Genomic DNA, 17,081 nt, shown 5'->3' with positions numbered 1-17,081 from the left:
ACAGCTTGAACCCTGGTAAGGCTGCTTGCAGGTATATTTAGGGGTTCAAGCAGCAAAGCTGGTGAAATCCTGTTGTATTTGTTCCACTTCATTATTGTTATTATATTCCTCTTTCTACCATGTTGGTGAAGAATATTTTTTTTTTCCATGAGATGAAAAGGCCCTGGACTGTGCAACTTAACAACATGGTAAAGGCCCTAGGGCCACACCCTCTCACGCAATACCATGGCAATTGGCCACATGGTGGCTCTATAACAAGAGATTGAAAAGTCGAAGTCATGTAATTTAGTTCATAGGTCCCTCCCCTCACAAGGAACAAATTTGCCTCAAGAACCCATAAAGTCCACCTCTGCTATGACTGTGTTCTCCCTATGTATGTCATGTTGTGTTACTGTATATTATTGTATATACTGGTAGTTCAGAATATTATATATATTTAGCAGACACTTTTATCCAGTAGCCCAAAATATATTCCTACCACCTGAAGCTGAGGATACCCTACCCATGGTGTATCACCATGTTACCTCTGCTAGAGCAGGATCACATGCACAGCGATGTGAAAGGTCAGGGAGGAGATGGTGATTGAGAGTGACTGTGCCCACATTAGGGTGCATGTCCTAGGGACACTTTAGGGTGTATGTACTCTGGTGTCCTAGAGACACTTTAGGGTGTATGCACTCTGGAGCCCTGAATGTTATTCTTCTCTTGTTGCAGTCTTCACCTATTGTGAATCTCCCTATAGTTCAAGGTAAGAAGCATATTGTTCATATCCTAGTACATTTTCTCCAAATAATGGTTCTACATGTAGAATAACCTTTCAGATTTTAAGAAAGTATAAACTCACGATTTAATGATGTTGTTTCTCTTTTTTCCTGGTCGCAGCGGTCATCCTGTTCGGCGAGCCAATCCGATGGGAGACCAACCTGCAGCTGATCATTGATGTGTTGCTGACCAATGGGAGCCTGGGTAACGCCCATGAGATGCGTCACTCCTCCCACCTGCCGCTGCTGGCCTGTAACATGGACCTGATGTGGATGGCCGAGGCCCAGTCTCCACGGTAACAAGTCACTGAGAAAGATTACACTAAGTGACATGGAACGTTGGTTGACAAATCAAATCAAATGTATTTATATAGCCCTTTGTACATCAGCTGATATCACAAAGTGCTGTACAGAAACCCAGCCTAAAACTCCAAACAGCAAGCAATGCAGGTGTAGAAGCACGGTGGCTAGGAAAAACTCCCTAGAAAGGCCAAAACCTAGGAAGAAACCTAGAGAGGAACCAGGCTATGTTGGGTGGCCAGTCCTCTTCTGGCTGTGCCGGGTGGAGATTATAACAGAACATGGCCAAGATGTTCAAATGTTCATAAATGACCAGCATGGTCGAATAATAATAAGGCAGAACAGTTGAAACTGGAGCAGCACGGTCAGGTGGACTGGGGACAGCAAGGAGTCATCATGTCAGGTAGTCTTGAGGCATGGTCCTAGGGCTCAGGTCCTCCGAGAGAAAGAAAGAGAGAAAGAGAGAATTAGAGAGAGCACACTTAAATTCACACAGGACACCGAATAGGACAGGAGAAGTACTCCAGATATAACAAACTGACCCTAGCCCCCCGACACATAAACTACTGCAGCATAAATACTGGAGGCTGAGACAGGAGGGGTCAGGAGACACTGTGGCCCCATCCGAGGACACCCCCGAACAGGGCCAAACTGGAAGGATATAACCCCACCCACTTTGCCAAAGCACAGCCCCCACACCACTAGAGGGATATCTTCAACCACCAACTTACCATCCTGAGACAAGGCTGAGTATAGCCCACAAAGATCTCTGCCACGGCACAACCCAAGGGGGGGGCGCCAACCCAGACAGGATGATCACATCAGTGACTCAACCCACTCAGGTGACGCACCCCTCCCAGGGACGGTATGAGAGAGCCCCAGTAAGCCAGTGACTCAGCCCCTGTAATAGGGTTAGAGGCAGAGAATCCCAGTGGAAATATGGGAACCGGCCAGGCAGAGACAGCAAGGGCGGTTCGTTGCTCCAGAGCCTTTCCGTTCACCTTCCCACCCCTGGGCCAGACTACACTCAATCATATGACCCACTGAAGAGATGAGTCTTCAGTAAAGACTTAAAGGTTGAGACCGAGTTTGCGTCTCTGACATGGGTAGGCAGACCGTTCCATAAAAATGGAGCTCTATAGGAGAAAGCCCTGCCTCCAGCTGTTTGCTTAGAAATTCTAGGGACAATTAGGAGGCCTGCGTCTTGTGACCGTAGCGTATGTGTAGGTATGTACGGCAGGACCAAATCAGAGAGATAGGTAGGAGCAAGCCCATGTAATGCTTTGTAGGTTAGCAGTAAAACCTTGAAATCAGCCCTTCCTTTGACAGGAAGCCAGTGTAGGAAGGCTAGCACTGGAGTAATATGATCAATTTTTGGGTTTCTAGTCAGGATTCTAGCAGCCGTATTTAGCACTAACTGCAGTTTATCTTGTGCTTTATCCGGGTAGCCAGAAAGTAGAGCATTGCAGTAGTCTAACCTAGAAGTGACAAAAGCATGGATACATTTTTCTGCATAATTTTTGGACAGAAAGTTTCTGATTTTTGCAATGTTACGTAGATGGAAAAAAGCTGTCCTTGAAATGGTCTTGATATGCTCTTCAAAAGAGAGATCAGGGTCCAGAGTAACGCCGAGGTCCTTCACAGTTTTATTTGAGACGACTGTACAACCATTAAGATTAATTGTCAGATTCAACAGAAGATCTCTTTGTTTCTTGGGACCTAGATCAAGCATCTCTGTTTTGTCCGAGTTTAAAAGTAGAAAGTTTGCAGCCATCCACTTCCTTATGTCTGAAACACATGCTTCTAGCGAGGGCAATTTTAGGGCTTCACCATGTTTCATTGAAATGTACAGCTGTGTGTCATTCGCATAGCAGTGAAAGTTAACATTATGTTTTCGAATGACATCCCCAAGAGGTAAAATATATAGTGAAAACAATAGTGGTCCTAAAACGGAACCTTGAGGAACACCGAAATGTACAGTTGATTTGTCAGAGGACAAACCATTCACAGAGACAAACTGATATCTTTCCGACAGATAAGATCTAAACCAGGCCAGAACATGTCCGTGTAGACCAATTTGGGTTTCCAATCTCTCCAAAAGAATGTGGTGATCGATGGTATCAAAAGCAGCACTAAGGTCTAGGAGCACGAGGACAGATGCAGAGCCTCGGTCTGATGCCATTAAAAGGTCATTTACCACCTTCACAAGTGCAGTCTCAGTGCTATGATGGGGTCTAAAACCAGACTGAAGCATTTCGTATACATTGTTTGTCTTCAGGAAGGCAGTAAGTTGCTGCGCAACAGCCTTTTCTAAAAATTTTGAGAGGAATGCAAGATTCGATGTAGGCTGATAGTTTTTTAAATTTTCTGGGTCAAGGTTTGGCTTTTTCAAGAGAGGCTTTATTACTGCCACTTTTAGTGAGTTTGGTACACATCCGGTGGATAGAGAGCCGTTTATTATGTTCAACATAGGAGGGCCAAGCACAGGAAGCAGCTCTTTCAGTAGTTTAGTTGGAATAGGGTCCAGTATGCAGCTTGAAGGTTTAGAGGCCATGATTATTTTCATCATTGTGTCAAGAGATATAGTACTAAAACACTTGAGCGGCTCTCTTGATCCTAGGTCCTGGCAGAGTTGTGCAGACTCAGGACAACTGAGCTTTGAAGGAATACGCAGATTTAAAGAGGAGTCCGTAATTTGCTTTCTAATAATCATGATCGTTTCCTCAAAGAAGTTCATGAATTTATCACTGCTAAAGTGAAAGCCATCCTCTCTTGGGGAATGCTGCTTTTTAGTTAGCTTTGCGACAGTATCAAAAAGGAATTTCGGATTGTTCTTATTTTCCTCAATTAAGTTAGAAAAATAGGATGATCGAGCAGCAGTAAGGGCTCTTCGGTACTGCACGGTACTGTCTTTCCAAGCTAGTCGGAAGACTTCCAGTTTGGTGTGGCGCCATTTCCGTTCCAATTTTCTGGAAGCTTGCTTCAGAGCTCAGATATTTTCTGTGTACCAGGGAGCTAGTTTCTTATGATAAATGTTTTTAGTTTTTAGGGGTGCAACTGCATCTAGGGTATTGCACAAGGTTAAATTGAGTTCCTCAGTTAGGTGGTTAACTGATTTTTGTCCTCTGGCGTCCTTGGGTAGACAGAGGGAATCTGGAAGGACATCAAGGAATCTTTGTGTTGTCTGTGAATTTATAGCACAACTTTTTATGTTCCTTGGTTGGGGTCTGAGCAGATTATTTGTTGCAATTGCAAACGTAATAAAATGGTGGTCCGATAGTCCAGGATTATGAGGAAAAACATTAAGATCCACAACATTTATTCCATGGGACAAAACTAGGTCCAGAGTATGACTGTGACAGTGAGTGGGTCCAGAGACATGTTGGACAAAACCCACTGAGTCGATGATGTCTCCGAAAGCCTTTTGGAGTGGGTCTGTGGACTTTTCCATGTGAATATTAAAGTCACCAAAGATTAGAATATTATCTGCTATGACTACAAGGTCCGATAGGAATTCAGGGAACTCAATGAGGAACGCTGTATATGGCCCAGGAGGCCTGTAAACAGTAGCTATAAAAAAGTGATTGAGTAGACTGCATAGATTTCATGACTAGAAGCTCAAAAGACGTAAATCTCCGCCTTTGCGGGATTTCACGAAGGTTGACAAAGGTTTTCACACTGTCAGTCATTGTGTGTGTGTGTGTGCTTGCGTAGATTTGGCCACGGGATGTTCCTTGTGTGTCTGGAGAACATCTACAGGAAGATAACGGGTCAGGAGCTGAAGTACGAAGCTCTGATGGGGAAACCTTCTGAACTAACATATCACTTCGCTGAGTACCTCATCAGGGAGCAGGCTGCAGAGAGAGGCTGGAGGACACCTATAAGAACACTCTACGCTATCGGGTAATAACCTCATCAGAACACTATACACTATAAGGTTATAACCTACACCCATCAGAGCAGTATACACTGTCAGGTTAGAAACTACAACCTTCAGAACACTATACACTATCGGGTAATAACCCCATCAGAAGACAAAACACTATCAGGTAATAACCCCATCAGAACACTCAATGCTATCAGGTTAGAACCTACACCCATCAGAACACAATTGGGTAATAAACATATCAGCACACTATATGATATCGGCTTGGAACCTACACCTATCAAAACACTATGCACTATCACTATTAGAACCTACACCCATTAGAACACTATACGCTATCAGGGTAATAGCCCCATCAGAACACAATAAACTGTCGGGTAATAGCCCCATCAGAACACACTACACTATTGGGTAATAGCCCCATCAGAACACACTACACTATCAGGTAATAACCCCATCAGAACCCTATACACTATCAGGTTAGAAGCTACAACCATCAGAACACAATACACTATCAGGTTAGAACCTACACCCATCACAACACAATACACTATTGGGTAATAAACATATCAGCACACTATATGATATCGGCTTGGAACCTACACCTATCAAAACACTATGCACTATCTGGTTTGAGCCTACACCCATCAGAACACTATAAACTATCAGGTTAGAACCTACACCCATCAGAACACTATACACTATCGAGTAATAACCCCATCAGAACACAATACACTATTGGGTAATAGCCCCATCAGAAGACACAACGCTATCAGTTTAGAACCTGCACCCATCAGAACACTATACACTATCAGGTTAGAACCTACACCCATCAGAACACAATACACTATCAGGTTAGAACCTACACCCATCACAACACAATACATTATTGGGTAATAAACATATCAGCACACTATATGATATCGGCTTGGAACCTACACCTATCAAAACACTATGCACTATCTGGTTTGAGCCTACACCCATCAGAACACTATAAACTATCAGGTTAGAACCTACACCCATCAGAACACAATACACTATTGGGTAATAGCCCCATCAGAACACTAAACACTATCAGGTAATAACCCCATCAAGAACACAATACACTATCAGCTTAGAACCTACACCCATCAGAACACTATACACTATCGAGTAATAACCCCATCAGAACACTCAATGCTATCAGGTTAGAACCTACACCCATCCTAACACTATACGCTATCGGGTAACAGCCCCATCAGAACACAATACACTATCAGGTAACAGCCCCATCAGAACACAATATACTATTGGGCAATAACTCCATCAGAACACTCTACACTATCAGGTTAGAATCTTTACCCATCAGAACACAATCAGGTTCAACCCTACACCCATCAGAACACTATACGCTATCAGGTAATAGCCACATTAGAACATCCTACACTATCGGGTTAGAACCTACACCCATCAGAACACTCTACACTATCGGGTAACAACCCCATCAGAACACAATACACAATCAGGTTAGAACTTACATTCATCAGAACACTATAGGGATAGAACCTACACCCATCAGAACGCAATACGCTATCGGGTAAGTACCCTAAACCCATCAGAACACTCTACACTATCGGGTAACAACCCCATCAGAACACGATACACAATCAGGTTAAAACTTACATTCATCAGAACACTATAGGGATAGAACCTACACCCATCAGAACGCTATACGCTATCAGGTATGTACCCTAAACCCACCAGAACACTATAGGGATAGAACCTACACCCATCAGAACGCTATACGCTATCGGGTAAGTACCCTAAACCCATCAGAACACTATACACTATCGGATTAGAACCTACAACCATCAGAACACTATACACTATCTGGTAAGTACCCTAAACCCATCAGAACACTATTGTTGTGTCTTTACTATCATTAACTGAAGACTTTGTTTTTAATCAAATGACTCTGTAATTATTATTACGCGATTAAACTGATTAATCATGTAACTGTAATTAACTAGGAAGTCGGGGCACCAAGGAAAATTTTCCAAATATAACTTTTCAGATATTTTCATATCTGATCAATAGTCTTCTGATGAATTAATTCTTTATTTTACCTCATGTTAGTCTCATTCCAAACGTCGTAAATTGTTGGTTATCTGCACGAACCCAGTCTTCACTGTGAGTCATCCATACATCAATGGTCTTAAATCATTTATTTACTAACTAAGTAATTCACAGAAATGCATAAACAAACAGTAGATATTTACAAGGAAATGATAACGGAGATTCCCTAGTGGGACAACACACAGTTGATAATTATAACAATTGAAATGCTAATCCTTTGCACATGAACGCTCACTCATTCATAAACAATTGCACTCAATAAATATATTTACACTCAGTGTGTCGTCGTGATCTCTGTTGAAAAGTTTGTTTCTGTTGGAGAGTTTGTCCGCCCTCTCTGTCGTGGTTAGAATGGGTAGTTCAGAGTGACATTCATTCATGTCGTTATGGATGGATGTTTCGGCGGTTGTAGGTCTTCACGTTCGATGATACCGAATTCCTAGCTGCAGACTAGTAATTAATATCAAAGACTTGTTCTTATTCTGTAGGTATCGATAGTCTAAGAGTTTAACCACGTGGGATGGTTAAAAGATTCAGCAGTCTGCTCTCAAACCTTGGCCCTCTCGTTATCGAGGTAAGCTGGTCTGCAACCTTTGTCCTCTCGTAATTGAGAGAAACATGGTCCGTTGAGAAATTCAAGGTGGGGATTTTATTCGGAATTGCAGAAAAGGGCCTGTCCCAGGATGCCCGACCATAACTGTGCTCATGGGCGGTCCTCTGATTTAGTTAAACTCCAAAGGGAATTGGAGTTTCCTTCATTAAACAGTCCAAAATCACATAACACAATTTCACAAACAGTATCATCCTCACTCAATCATCTTATACAACAATTAGATGTAAGCCTCATATCTGAGGCTATTATATAAACAGCGTTATGGTAATGTGGCCGTATTGTCTCCCATGAGTTTCACAAAATCGTACCAAACGGACCAGTTCGTAGCTGGATTCTTCACCAATCTTTTATACCTTCTCCAGAACATAAATGTTGTTCGGTTCTCCAGTTCTGTGAGGTGGAAGAAATTCCTTTGTTCTCTATGAAAATTCACTCTCTCTCTATACTGTGGCCATGAGGAGATAATCTCCTCCAGGAATTTACAACCTCTCTCTGACCACAGCAGCCTGGGTGTAGGACACAGGGAGAAGGGGATGGGGCTTGCTGTACCCAAAGAGGGCAACGTCATGACACTATACACTATCGGGTTAGGACCTACACCCATCAGAACACTATACGCTATCAGGTAACAACTTCATCAGAACACTATACACAATCAGGTTAGGACCTACACCCATCAGAACACTATACACAATCAGGTTAGGACTACACCCATCAGAACACTCTACCCAATCAGGATAGAACCTACACCCATCAGAACACTATAGTTCTACGCTGTCGGGTAAGGAACCACAGGAGGCAGCAAAACACTACAGCACAAACCAATCTGAGACAGAGCTGTAAGAAACCCTACGCTTCACTCTAATTATTGTTCCTTACACATATGTAGTAATGCTGTAAAATAATACTGTATTACATGTTACATCTATGCAGTAATTATGTAATGATACTGTATTAACATGTTACACCTATGTAGTAATGCTGTAATGATACTATTGAAATGTTACACCTTTGTAGTATTGGTGTAATGATACTACTGACATGTTATTAGATACCCCGTTCCCTTCTAACTAGTGTCTAACCTTTATTCCATCTAACAAAGAGACAACCTGATGACAGATATCTATGGAGCCAACCTGTATAACCGCTATCTGGAGGAAAGGGTCCGGACCAGGCAGACTGCTGCCCAAGTAGTGCAGGCCACGGTGGAGGGTACAGGGGGCGGAGGGTCCCCTAAAGCCCTTCTCCAGGACCAGAACATGGAGACGGCCTTGGAGAGCGAGCTAGCCTCCCCCTCCGCCACCTCCTGTAAATCCCTGCTGGTATGTACCGGTGTCTATAACCCCCACAGCGAGGTGCCGGCTGATGCAGGCCACAGCATCACCGAGACTGTGTTCCATGGTCACCGGGACTTCCGCTTCGACCCGGCCCTGATGGAACCAGGACACATCGTAGAGGACGTACACAACGCTGTGGAACTCATCTGTCAACAGGAGAACTTTGTCTCTACTAGGCATTGACCTGTAGAATAGCATTAGAGTTGTTTAACTTTGTAAGTCCAAAATGACCCTATTCCCTGTGTAGTTCAAAAGATAGGGAATATGGTGCCATTTCATATTTGTATATAACATCCCAGTGAAGATGGTTTCAGGGTTAAAAACTGAGGAAGTAGAAACAGTAGAAATAGCAGAGTCTGAGACTGTAGAAACAGTAGAGTCTGAGACTGTAGAAACAGTAGTCTGAGACTGTAGAAACAATAGAGTCTGAGACTGTAGAAACAGTAGAGTCTGAGACTGTAGAAACAGTAGAGTCTGAGACTGTAGAAACAATAGAGTCTGAGACTGTAGAAACAATAGAGTCTGAGACTGTAGAAACAATAGAGTCTGAGACTGTAGAAACAGTAGTCTGAGACTGTAGAAACAGTAGAGTCTGAGACTGTAGAAACAATAGAGTCTGAGACTGTAGAAACAATAGAGTCTGAGACTGTAGAAACAATAGAGTCTGAGACTGTAGAAACAGTAGTCTGAGACTGTAGAAACAGTAGTCTGAGACTGTAGAAACAGTAGTCTGAGACTGTAGAAACAGTAGTCTGAGACTGTAGAAACAGTAGTCTGAGACTGTAGAAACAGTAGTCTGAGACTGTAGAAACAGAATAAACAGTAGTCTAAGACTGTAGAAATAGTAGAAACAGTAGTCTAAGACTGTAGAAACAGTAGAGTCTGAGACTATAGAAACAGTAGAGTCTGAGACTGTAGAAACAGTAGTCTGAAACAGTAGAAACAGTAGAGTCTGAGACTATAGAAACAGTAGAGTTTGAGACTGTAGGAACAGTAGAGTCTGAGACTGTAGAAATAGCAGTCAGACTGTATAAACAGTAGTCTGAGACTGTAGAAACAGTAGTCTGAGACTGTAGAAACAGAATAAACAGTAGTCTAAGACTGTAGAAACAGAATAAACAGTAGTCTAAGACTGTAGAAACAGTAGAGTCTGAGACTATAGAAACAGTAGAGTCTGAGACTATAGAAACAGTAGAGTCTGAGACTGTAGAAACAGTAGTCTGAGACTGTAGAAACAGTAGAAACAGTAGTCTGAGACTATAGAAACAGTAGAGTTTGAGACTGTAGAAACAGTAGAGTCTGAGACTGTAGAAACAGTAGAGTCTGAGACTGTAGAAACAGTAGAGTCTGAGACTGTAGAAACAATAGAGTCTGAGACTGTAGAAACAATAGAGTCTGAGACTGTAGAAACAGTAGTCTGAGATTGTAGAAACAGTACTCTGAGACTGTAGAAACAGTAGTCTGAGACTGTAGAAATAGTAGAAACAGTAGAGTCTGAGACTATAGAAACAGTAGAGTTTGAGACTGTAGGAACAGTAGAGTCAGACTGTAGAAATAGCAGTCCGACTGTATAAACAGTAGTCTGAGACTGTAGAAACAGTAGTCTGAGACTGTAGAAACAGAATAAACAGTAGTCTAAGACTGTAGAAACAGTATAAACAGTAGTCTAAGACTGTAGAAACAGTAGAGTCTGAGACTATAGAAACAGTAGAGTCTGAGACTGTAGAAACAGTAGAGTCTGAGACTGTAGAAATAGCAGAGTCAGACTGTAGAAACAGTAGTCTGAGACTGTAGAAACAGTAATCTGAGACTGTAGAAACAGAATAAACAGTAGTCTAAGACTGTGGAAACAGAATAAACAGTAGTCTAAGACTGTAGAAACAGTAGAAACAGTAGTCTAAGACTGTGGAAACAGTAGAGTCTGAGACTGTAGAAACAGTAGAAACAGTAGTCTGAGACTGTAGAAACAGTAGTCTGAGACTGTAGAAACAGTAGAGTCTGAGACTGTAGAAACAGTAGTCTGAGACTGTAGAAACAGTAGTCAGACTGTAGAAACAGTAGTCTGAGACTGTAGAAACAGTAGTCAGACTGTAGAAACAGTAGTCTGAGACTGTAGAAACAGTAGAGTCTAAGACTGTAGAAACAGTAGAGTCTGAGACTATAGAAACAGTAGAGTCTGAGACTGTAGAAACAGTAGTCTGAGACTGTAGAAACAGTAGAAACAGTAGAGTCTGAGACTATAGAAACAGTAGAGTTTGAGACTGTAGGAACAGTAGAGTCTGAGACTGTAGAAATAGCAGTCAGACTGTATAAACAGTAGTCTGAGACTGTAGAAACAGTAGTCTGAGACTGTAGAAACAGAATAAACAGTAGTCTAAGACTGTAGAAACAGAATAAACAGTAGTCTAAGACTGTAGAAACAGTATAAACAGTAGTCTAAGACTGTAGAAACAGTAGAGTCTGAGACTATAGAAACAGTAGAGTCTGAGACTGTAGAAACAGTAGTCAGACTGTAGAAACAGTAGAAACAGTAGAGTTTGAGACTGTAGAAACAGTAGAGTCTGAGACTGTAGAAACAATAGAGTCTGAGACTGTAGAAACAATAGAGTCTGAGACTGTAGAAACAGTAGTCTGAGACTGTAGAAACAGTAGTCTGAGATTGTAGAAACAGTACTCTGATACTGTAGAAACAGTAGTCTGAGACTGTAGAAACAGTAGAAACAGTAGAGTCTGAGACTATAGAAACAGTAGAGTTTGAGACTGTAGGAACAGTAGAGTCTGAGACTGTAGAAATAGCAGTCTGACTGTATAAACAGTAGTCTGAGACTGTAGAAACAGTAGTCTGAGACTGTAGAAACAGAATAAACAGTAGTCTAAGACTGTAGAAACAGTATAAACAGTAGTCTAAGACTGTAGAAACAGTAGAGTCTGAGACTATAGAAACAGTAGAGTCTGAGACTGTAGAAACAGTAGAGTCTGAGACTGTAGAAATAGCAGAGTCAGACTGTAGAAACAGTAGTCTGAGACTGTAGAAACAGTAGTCTGAGACTGTAGAAACAGTAATCTGAGACTGTAGAAACAGAATAAACAGTAGTCTAAGACTGTGGAAACAGAATAAACAGTAGTCTAAGACTGTAGAAACAGTAGAAACAGTAGTCTAAGACTGTGGAAACAGTAGAGTCTGAGACTGTAGAAACAGTAGAAACAGTAGAGTCTGAGACTGTAGAAACAATAGAGTCTGAGACTGTAGAAACAATAGAGTCTGAGACTGTAGAAACAGTAGTCTGAGACTGTAGAAACAGTAGTCAGACTGTAGAAACAGTAGAGTCTGAGACTGTAGAAACAGTTTAGTGTGAGACTGTAGAAAGAGTAGAAACATAGTTCTTGAAATTTTCAGATTGACTGACCTTCATGTCTTAAAGTAATGATGGACTGTTGTTTCTCTTTGCTTATTTGAGCTGTTCTTGCCATAATGTGGACTTGGGTCTTTTACCAAATAGGGCTATCTTCTTTATACCACCCCTACCCTGTCACAACACAACTGATTGGCTCAAACGCATTAAGAAGGAAAGATATTCCACAAATTAACAAGGTACACATGTTAATTGAAATGTATTCCAGGTGACTACCTCATGAAGCTGGTTGAGAGAATGTCAAGAGTGTGCAAAACTGTCATCAAGTCCAAGGGTGGCTACTTTGAAGAATCTCAAATATAAAATATATTTTGATTTGTTTAACACTTTTTTGGTTACTACATGATTCCATATGTGTTATTTCATAGTTTTTATGTCTTCACTATTATTCTACAATGTAGAAAATAGTAAAAAATTAAGAAAAACCCTGGAGTGGGTAGTTGTGTCCAAACCTTCGACTGGTACTTTATTTGATCAGGTTACTTTTCAAAACGATAGACAAGCAGGTAGACTTTGCGTTGAGGGCAGGTAGATACCAGATATGTGATAGCATGATCAGTTGAAGGCATTCAGTTGTACAACTGACATCGACTGCATCAACTGTACTGAAAACAAAACAAAAGCAACAATGCACTATTAGAGTCTTTGTCCTGTATATCTGAATGGGTCTGACCGATCGTGAACAGTACAGCGCAGTAGGTTTCAATGACGGCCTAGGAACAGTGGGTTAACTGCCTGTTCAGGGGCAGAACGACAGATTTGTACCTTGTCAGCTCGGGGGTTTGAACTTGTAACCTTCCGGTTACTAGTCCAACGCTCTAACCACTAGGCTACCCTGCCGCCCCATGACCTGATAGGTCCTGTCCCTGGTCAGATAATGGTTTCATATGCACTTATGTCAGGTCATGCCATCAGAAATGAAAGCATAAGAGTAGAATAGTGCATTACTCTTCTAGAACAGTCCTGTACTGTATGCAGTAAAACATCCAATCATTGGGTATGGTTTTCTTTCATAGTGCCTTAACTTGTAAATAAGCTGAAAGATATTTTATACTTACACTAAGTACATATGTTCACATATTTGTGCATGTCATAGGATCTGCAATGTATGCATTTATGTCATTGTATGAATTGCCATTAAGTAATCTTTTCCATGTATAAAATGTTAAGTTCAATTAAATGTCAAGGTATTTAAACGGATTACAGATATTGTAACTTTATTGAAGACAGATACTGTGATTATGGCACATCAGCCACGTTTATACCTGGTTCTAATTTGCGTCTTTTGTCCTTATCTTGTCCACATTCTGATTGTGACTTTAGAAACAGTAGAGTCTGAGACTGTAGAAATAGCAGAGTCAGACTGTAGAAACAGTAGTCTGAGACTGTAGAAACAGAATAAACAGTAGTCTAAGACTGTAGAAACAGAATAAACAGTAGTCTAAGACTGTAGAAACAGAATAAACAGTAGTCTAAGACTGTAGAAACAGTAGTCTAATACTGTAGACACAGTAGAAACAGTAGAGTCAGACTGTAGAAACAGTAGTCTGAGACTGTAGAAATAGCAGTCAGACTGTAGAAACAGTAGTCAGACTGTAGAAACAGTAGTCTAAGTCTGTAGAAACAGTAGAAACAGTAGAGTCTGAGACTGTAGAAACAGTAGAAACAGTAGTCTGAGACTGTAGAAACAGTAGTCAGACTGTAGAAACAGTAGTCTAAGACTGTACAAACATTTTTAGACGAATAAAAGACGCATTGTGAACAGATTTGAATCAGATGTTATAAGTGTAAACAGGCAAGATCAGGACAAGATCCGGATGGACACGTTAGCAGCAGGTATAAACGGGGCTAGAGAAGGTGACCACTGTATAGTAACTGCATGTATAGGCTATGATATTTATTTTATTAACAAGTTAAGATGAACAATATTTATCTAATTTGCTATTGTTGATAAAAGACAAATAACCTGAACTGGTTTCCCTCAGTCCCTCAAAAGCCCACCAATAGTTCTGCAACCCTCAAACCAAAGAAAAGGTTTACCTAAGAAAATGACATGAACAGATCAGGTTCAGAATACAAAGATGAAAAACAAACATTCACTGACAACACCTCACTCTTATAAAGATGTGGAATAACTGAATAGTTACACATTATGATTCCATTGTCTATTCTCACTTCTGTCATATCTCTCTCCACAACTCAATAACAGAGAAAGGCACTCTGTTCATCTAGAACAGGGGTTCTCAAATACTATTCGAGCAGGTCCTGTCACACAAATGTCCTAGGTGGCAAAGGTCTGGATTGATAGTCATTTATCGACGTAGCAAACCCCCACCTCACAACCCATGAAACCCCAAACTGTTAAAAAAAAATATTGTTGGCAGAGAGAATTAGCAGTTCTTAAAGTTCATTTCCTGCAATTCTACACATTATGCCATGAAGCAAAGGGAAAAGGTTGCCTTTTTAAAGCTAATTTATTCAATTCTACACACTATGCCATGAAGCAAAGGGAAAAGGTTTCCATTTTAAAGCTCATTTAACATTTTCCATGTCTTATTTGTGTTCATATGATACCAGTAGTCGACCCCTGACCAAATTCCTAATTGGTATTTTTTGGAACCACAGTCCGTATTGTGTGGTCGGTCATGTGCGTCAAAAGACAAAGGTAAATTGCAGTTGGTCCAGAACAAAGCAGCACGTATCGCACTTAGATGTAAACGGAGGGAAAGTGTCAGTAACATGTATGTCAGTCTCTCCTGGCTAAAAGTTTAGGAGAAATTGACTGCATCACTCTTGGTCTTTGTGCGAGGTGTTGATGGTACCAAACTGTCTGTTCAAGCAGTTCACACACAGTCCGGACACCCATTGGTACAACACAAGACATGCAACCAGAGGTCTCTTCACAGTCCCCAGGTCCAGAACAGGCTGGGAAACACAGTATTAAATAGAGCCATGACTACCATTTCAACCAAGTTATTAAAATGTGACATATTTCCTGAAACTTATTTTGCATTATAAAACTGGATGTATACTTTAACTAGCACATTTCAAAAAACTATTTGACATGTGTGATCGAAATCCATCGATCTCCTTCAGAATGTACAGTTCCATAATAAGTACATAGTAAATGGTACTATACAGAAAGTTGATTCACAACCCTTGCATTCCACCTACAAGCCCGAGACAGATATAAAACAGCCTAATACTCCCTTCCCGCAGTACAACACATACAGTGCAGCCGGAAAGTATTCAGACCCCTTGACTTTTTCCGCATTTTGTTACGTTACAGCCTTATCCTAGGATTGCTTCCCCCCCTCATCAATCTACATACAATGCCCCATAATTGCAAAGCAAAAACAGGTTTTTAGAAAATGTAGCTAATTTGTATATATTACATTAATCTAAAAAAGCTGAACATTTACATAAGTATTCAGATCATTTATTCAATTGTTGAAACACCTTTGGCAGCGATTACAGCCTGGAGCCTTCTTGGGTATGACACTAAAAGCTTGGCACAGCTGTATTTGGGGAAATTCTGCCATTCTTCTCTGCAGATCCTCTAAAGCTCTGTCAGGTTGGATGGTGAGCGTCGATGCACAGATATTGTCATGTCTCCAGAGATGTTAGATCGGATTCAAGTCCGGGCTCTGGCTGGGCAACTCAAGGACATTCAGTGACTTGTCCCAAAGCTACTCCTGAGTTGTCTTGGCTGTGCACTTAGGGTCGTTGTCCTGTTGGATGGTGAACCTTCGCCCCAGCCTGAGGTCCTAAACACTCTGGAGCAGATTTTCATTAAGGATCTCCCTGTACTTTGCTTAGTTCATCTTTCCCTTGATCCTGACTAGTCTCCCAGTCCCTACTGCTGAATAACATCCCCACAGCATGCTGCTGCCACCACCATGCTTCACCGTAGGGATGGTGCCAGGTTTACTCCAGACGTGACGCTTGGCATTCAGGCCAAAGAGTTCAATCTTGGTTTCATCAGACCAGAAAATCTTGTTTCTCATGGTCTGAGAGTCCTTTAGGTTATTTTTGGCAAACTCCTTGTGGGCGGTCATGCCTTTTACTGAGGAGTGGCATGTTTGGCCACTACCATAAAGGCCTGATGGGTGGAGTACTGCAGAGACCTCCCATCTCCACAGAGGTCCTCTGGAGCTCTGTCAGCGAGACCATCGTGTTCTTGGTCACCTCCCTGACCAAGGCCCTTCACCCGATTGCTCAGTTTAGCTGGGCGGCCAGCTCTAAGAAGAGTCTTGGTGGTTCCAACATTTTTCAATTTGAGAATGATGGAGGCCACTGTGTTCTTGGGGACCTTCAATGCTGAAGAAATGTTTTGGTACAATTCCTTTGACCTCACATATTGATTTTTGCTCTTACATGCACTGTCAACTGTGGGACCTTATATAGATAGGTGTGTGCCTTTCCAATCAAGTTGTAGAAACATCTCAAGGATGGTCAATGGAAACAGGATGCACCGGAGCTGAATTTTGAGTCTCATAGCAAAGGGTCTGAGTACTTACGTAAATAAGGTATCTGTTTTTATTTGTAACAAATTAACAAAAATATCTAAAAAACAGTTTTTGCTTTTTCATTATGGGGTATTGTGTGTAGATTGATGAGACATTTTTATTTAATCCATTTTAGAATAAAGCTGTA

General features: G+C 41.3%; 1 protein-coding gene across 1 annotated transcript in view; it reads left to right on the top strand.

Annotated features, from left to right (window-relative positions):
- Positions 1 to 10,612, top strand: part of zgc:77375 (uncharacterized protein LOC402927 homolog) — a 35,816-nt gene extending 25,204 nt beyond the window's left edge. The window contains exons 5-8 of the mRNA XM_024407331.2: positions 715 to 748; positions 883 to 1,057; positions 4,776 to 4,964; positions 8,778 to 10,612. Coding sequence (XP_024263099.1) covers positions 715 to 748; positions 883 to 1,057; positions 4,776 to 4,964; positions 8,778 to 9,195 — 816 coding nt within the window. The 3' untranslated portion in view covers positions 9,196 to 10,612. The remainder of the gene's footprint in view (positions 1 to 714; positions 749 to 882; positions 1,058 to 4,775; positions 4,965 to 8,777) is intronic.
- The last annotated feature ends 6,469 nt before the right edge of the window (positions 10,613 to 17,081 follow it).

This window comes from Oncorhynchus tshawytscha, linkage group LG25 (assembly GCF_018296145.1).
Source record: "Oncorhynchus tshawytscha isolate Ot180627B linkage group LG25, Otsh_v2.0, whole genome shotgun sequence".
NCBI lineage: Eukaryota > Metazoa > Chordata > Actinopteri > Salmoniformes > Salmonidae > Oncorhynchus > Oncorhynchus tshawytscha.
This window is presented reverse-complemented; position numbering and strand designations above follow the sequence as displayed.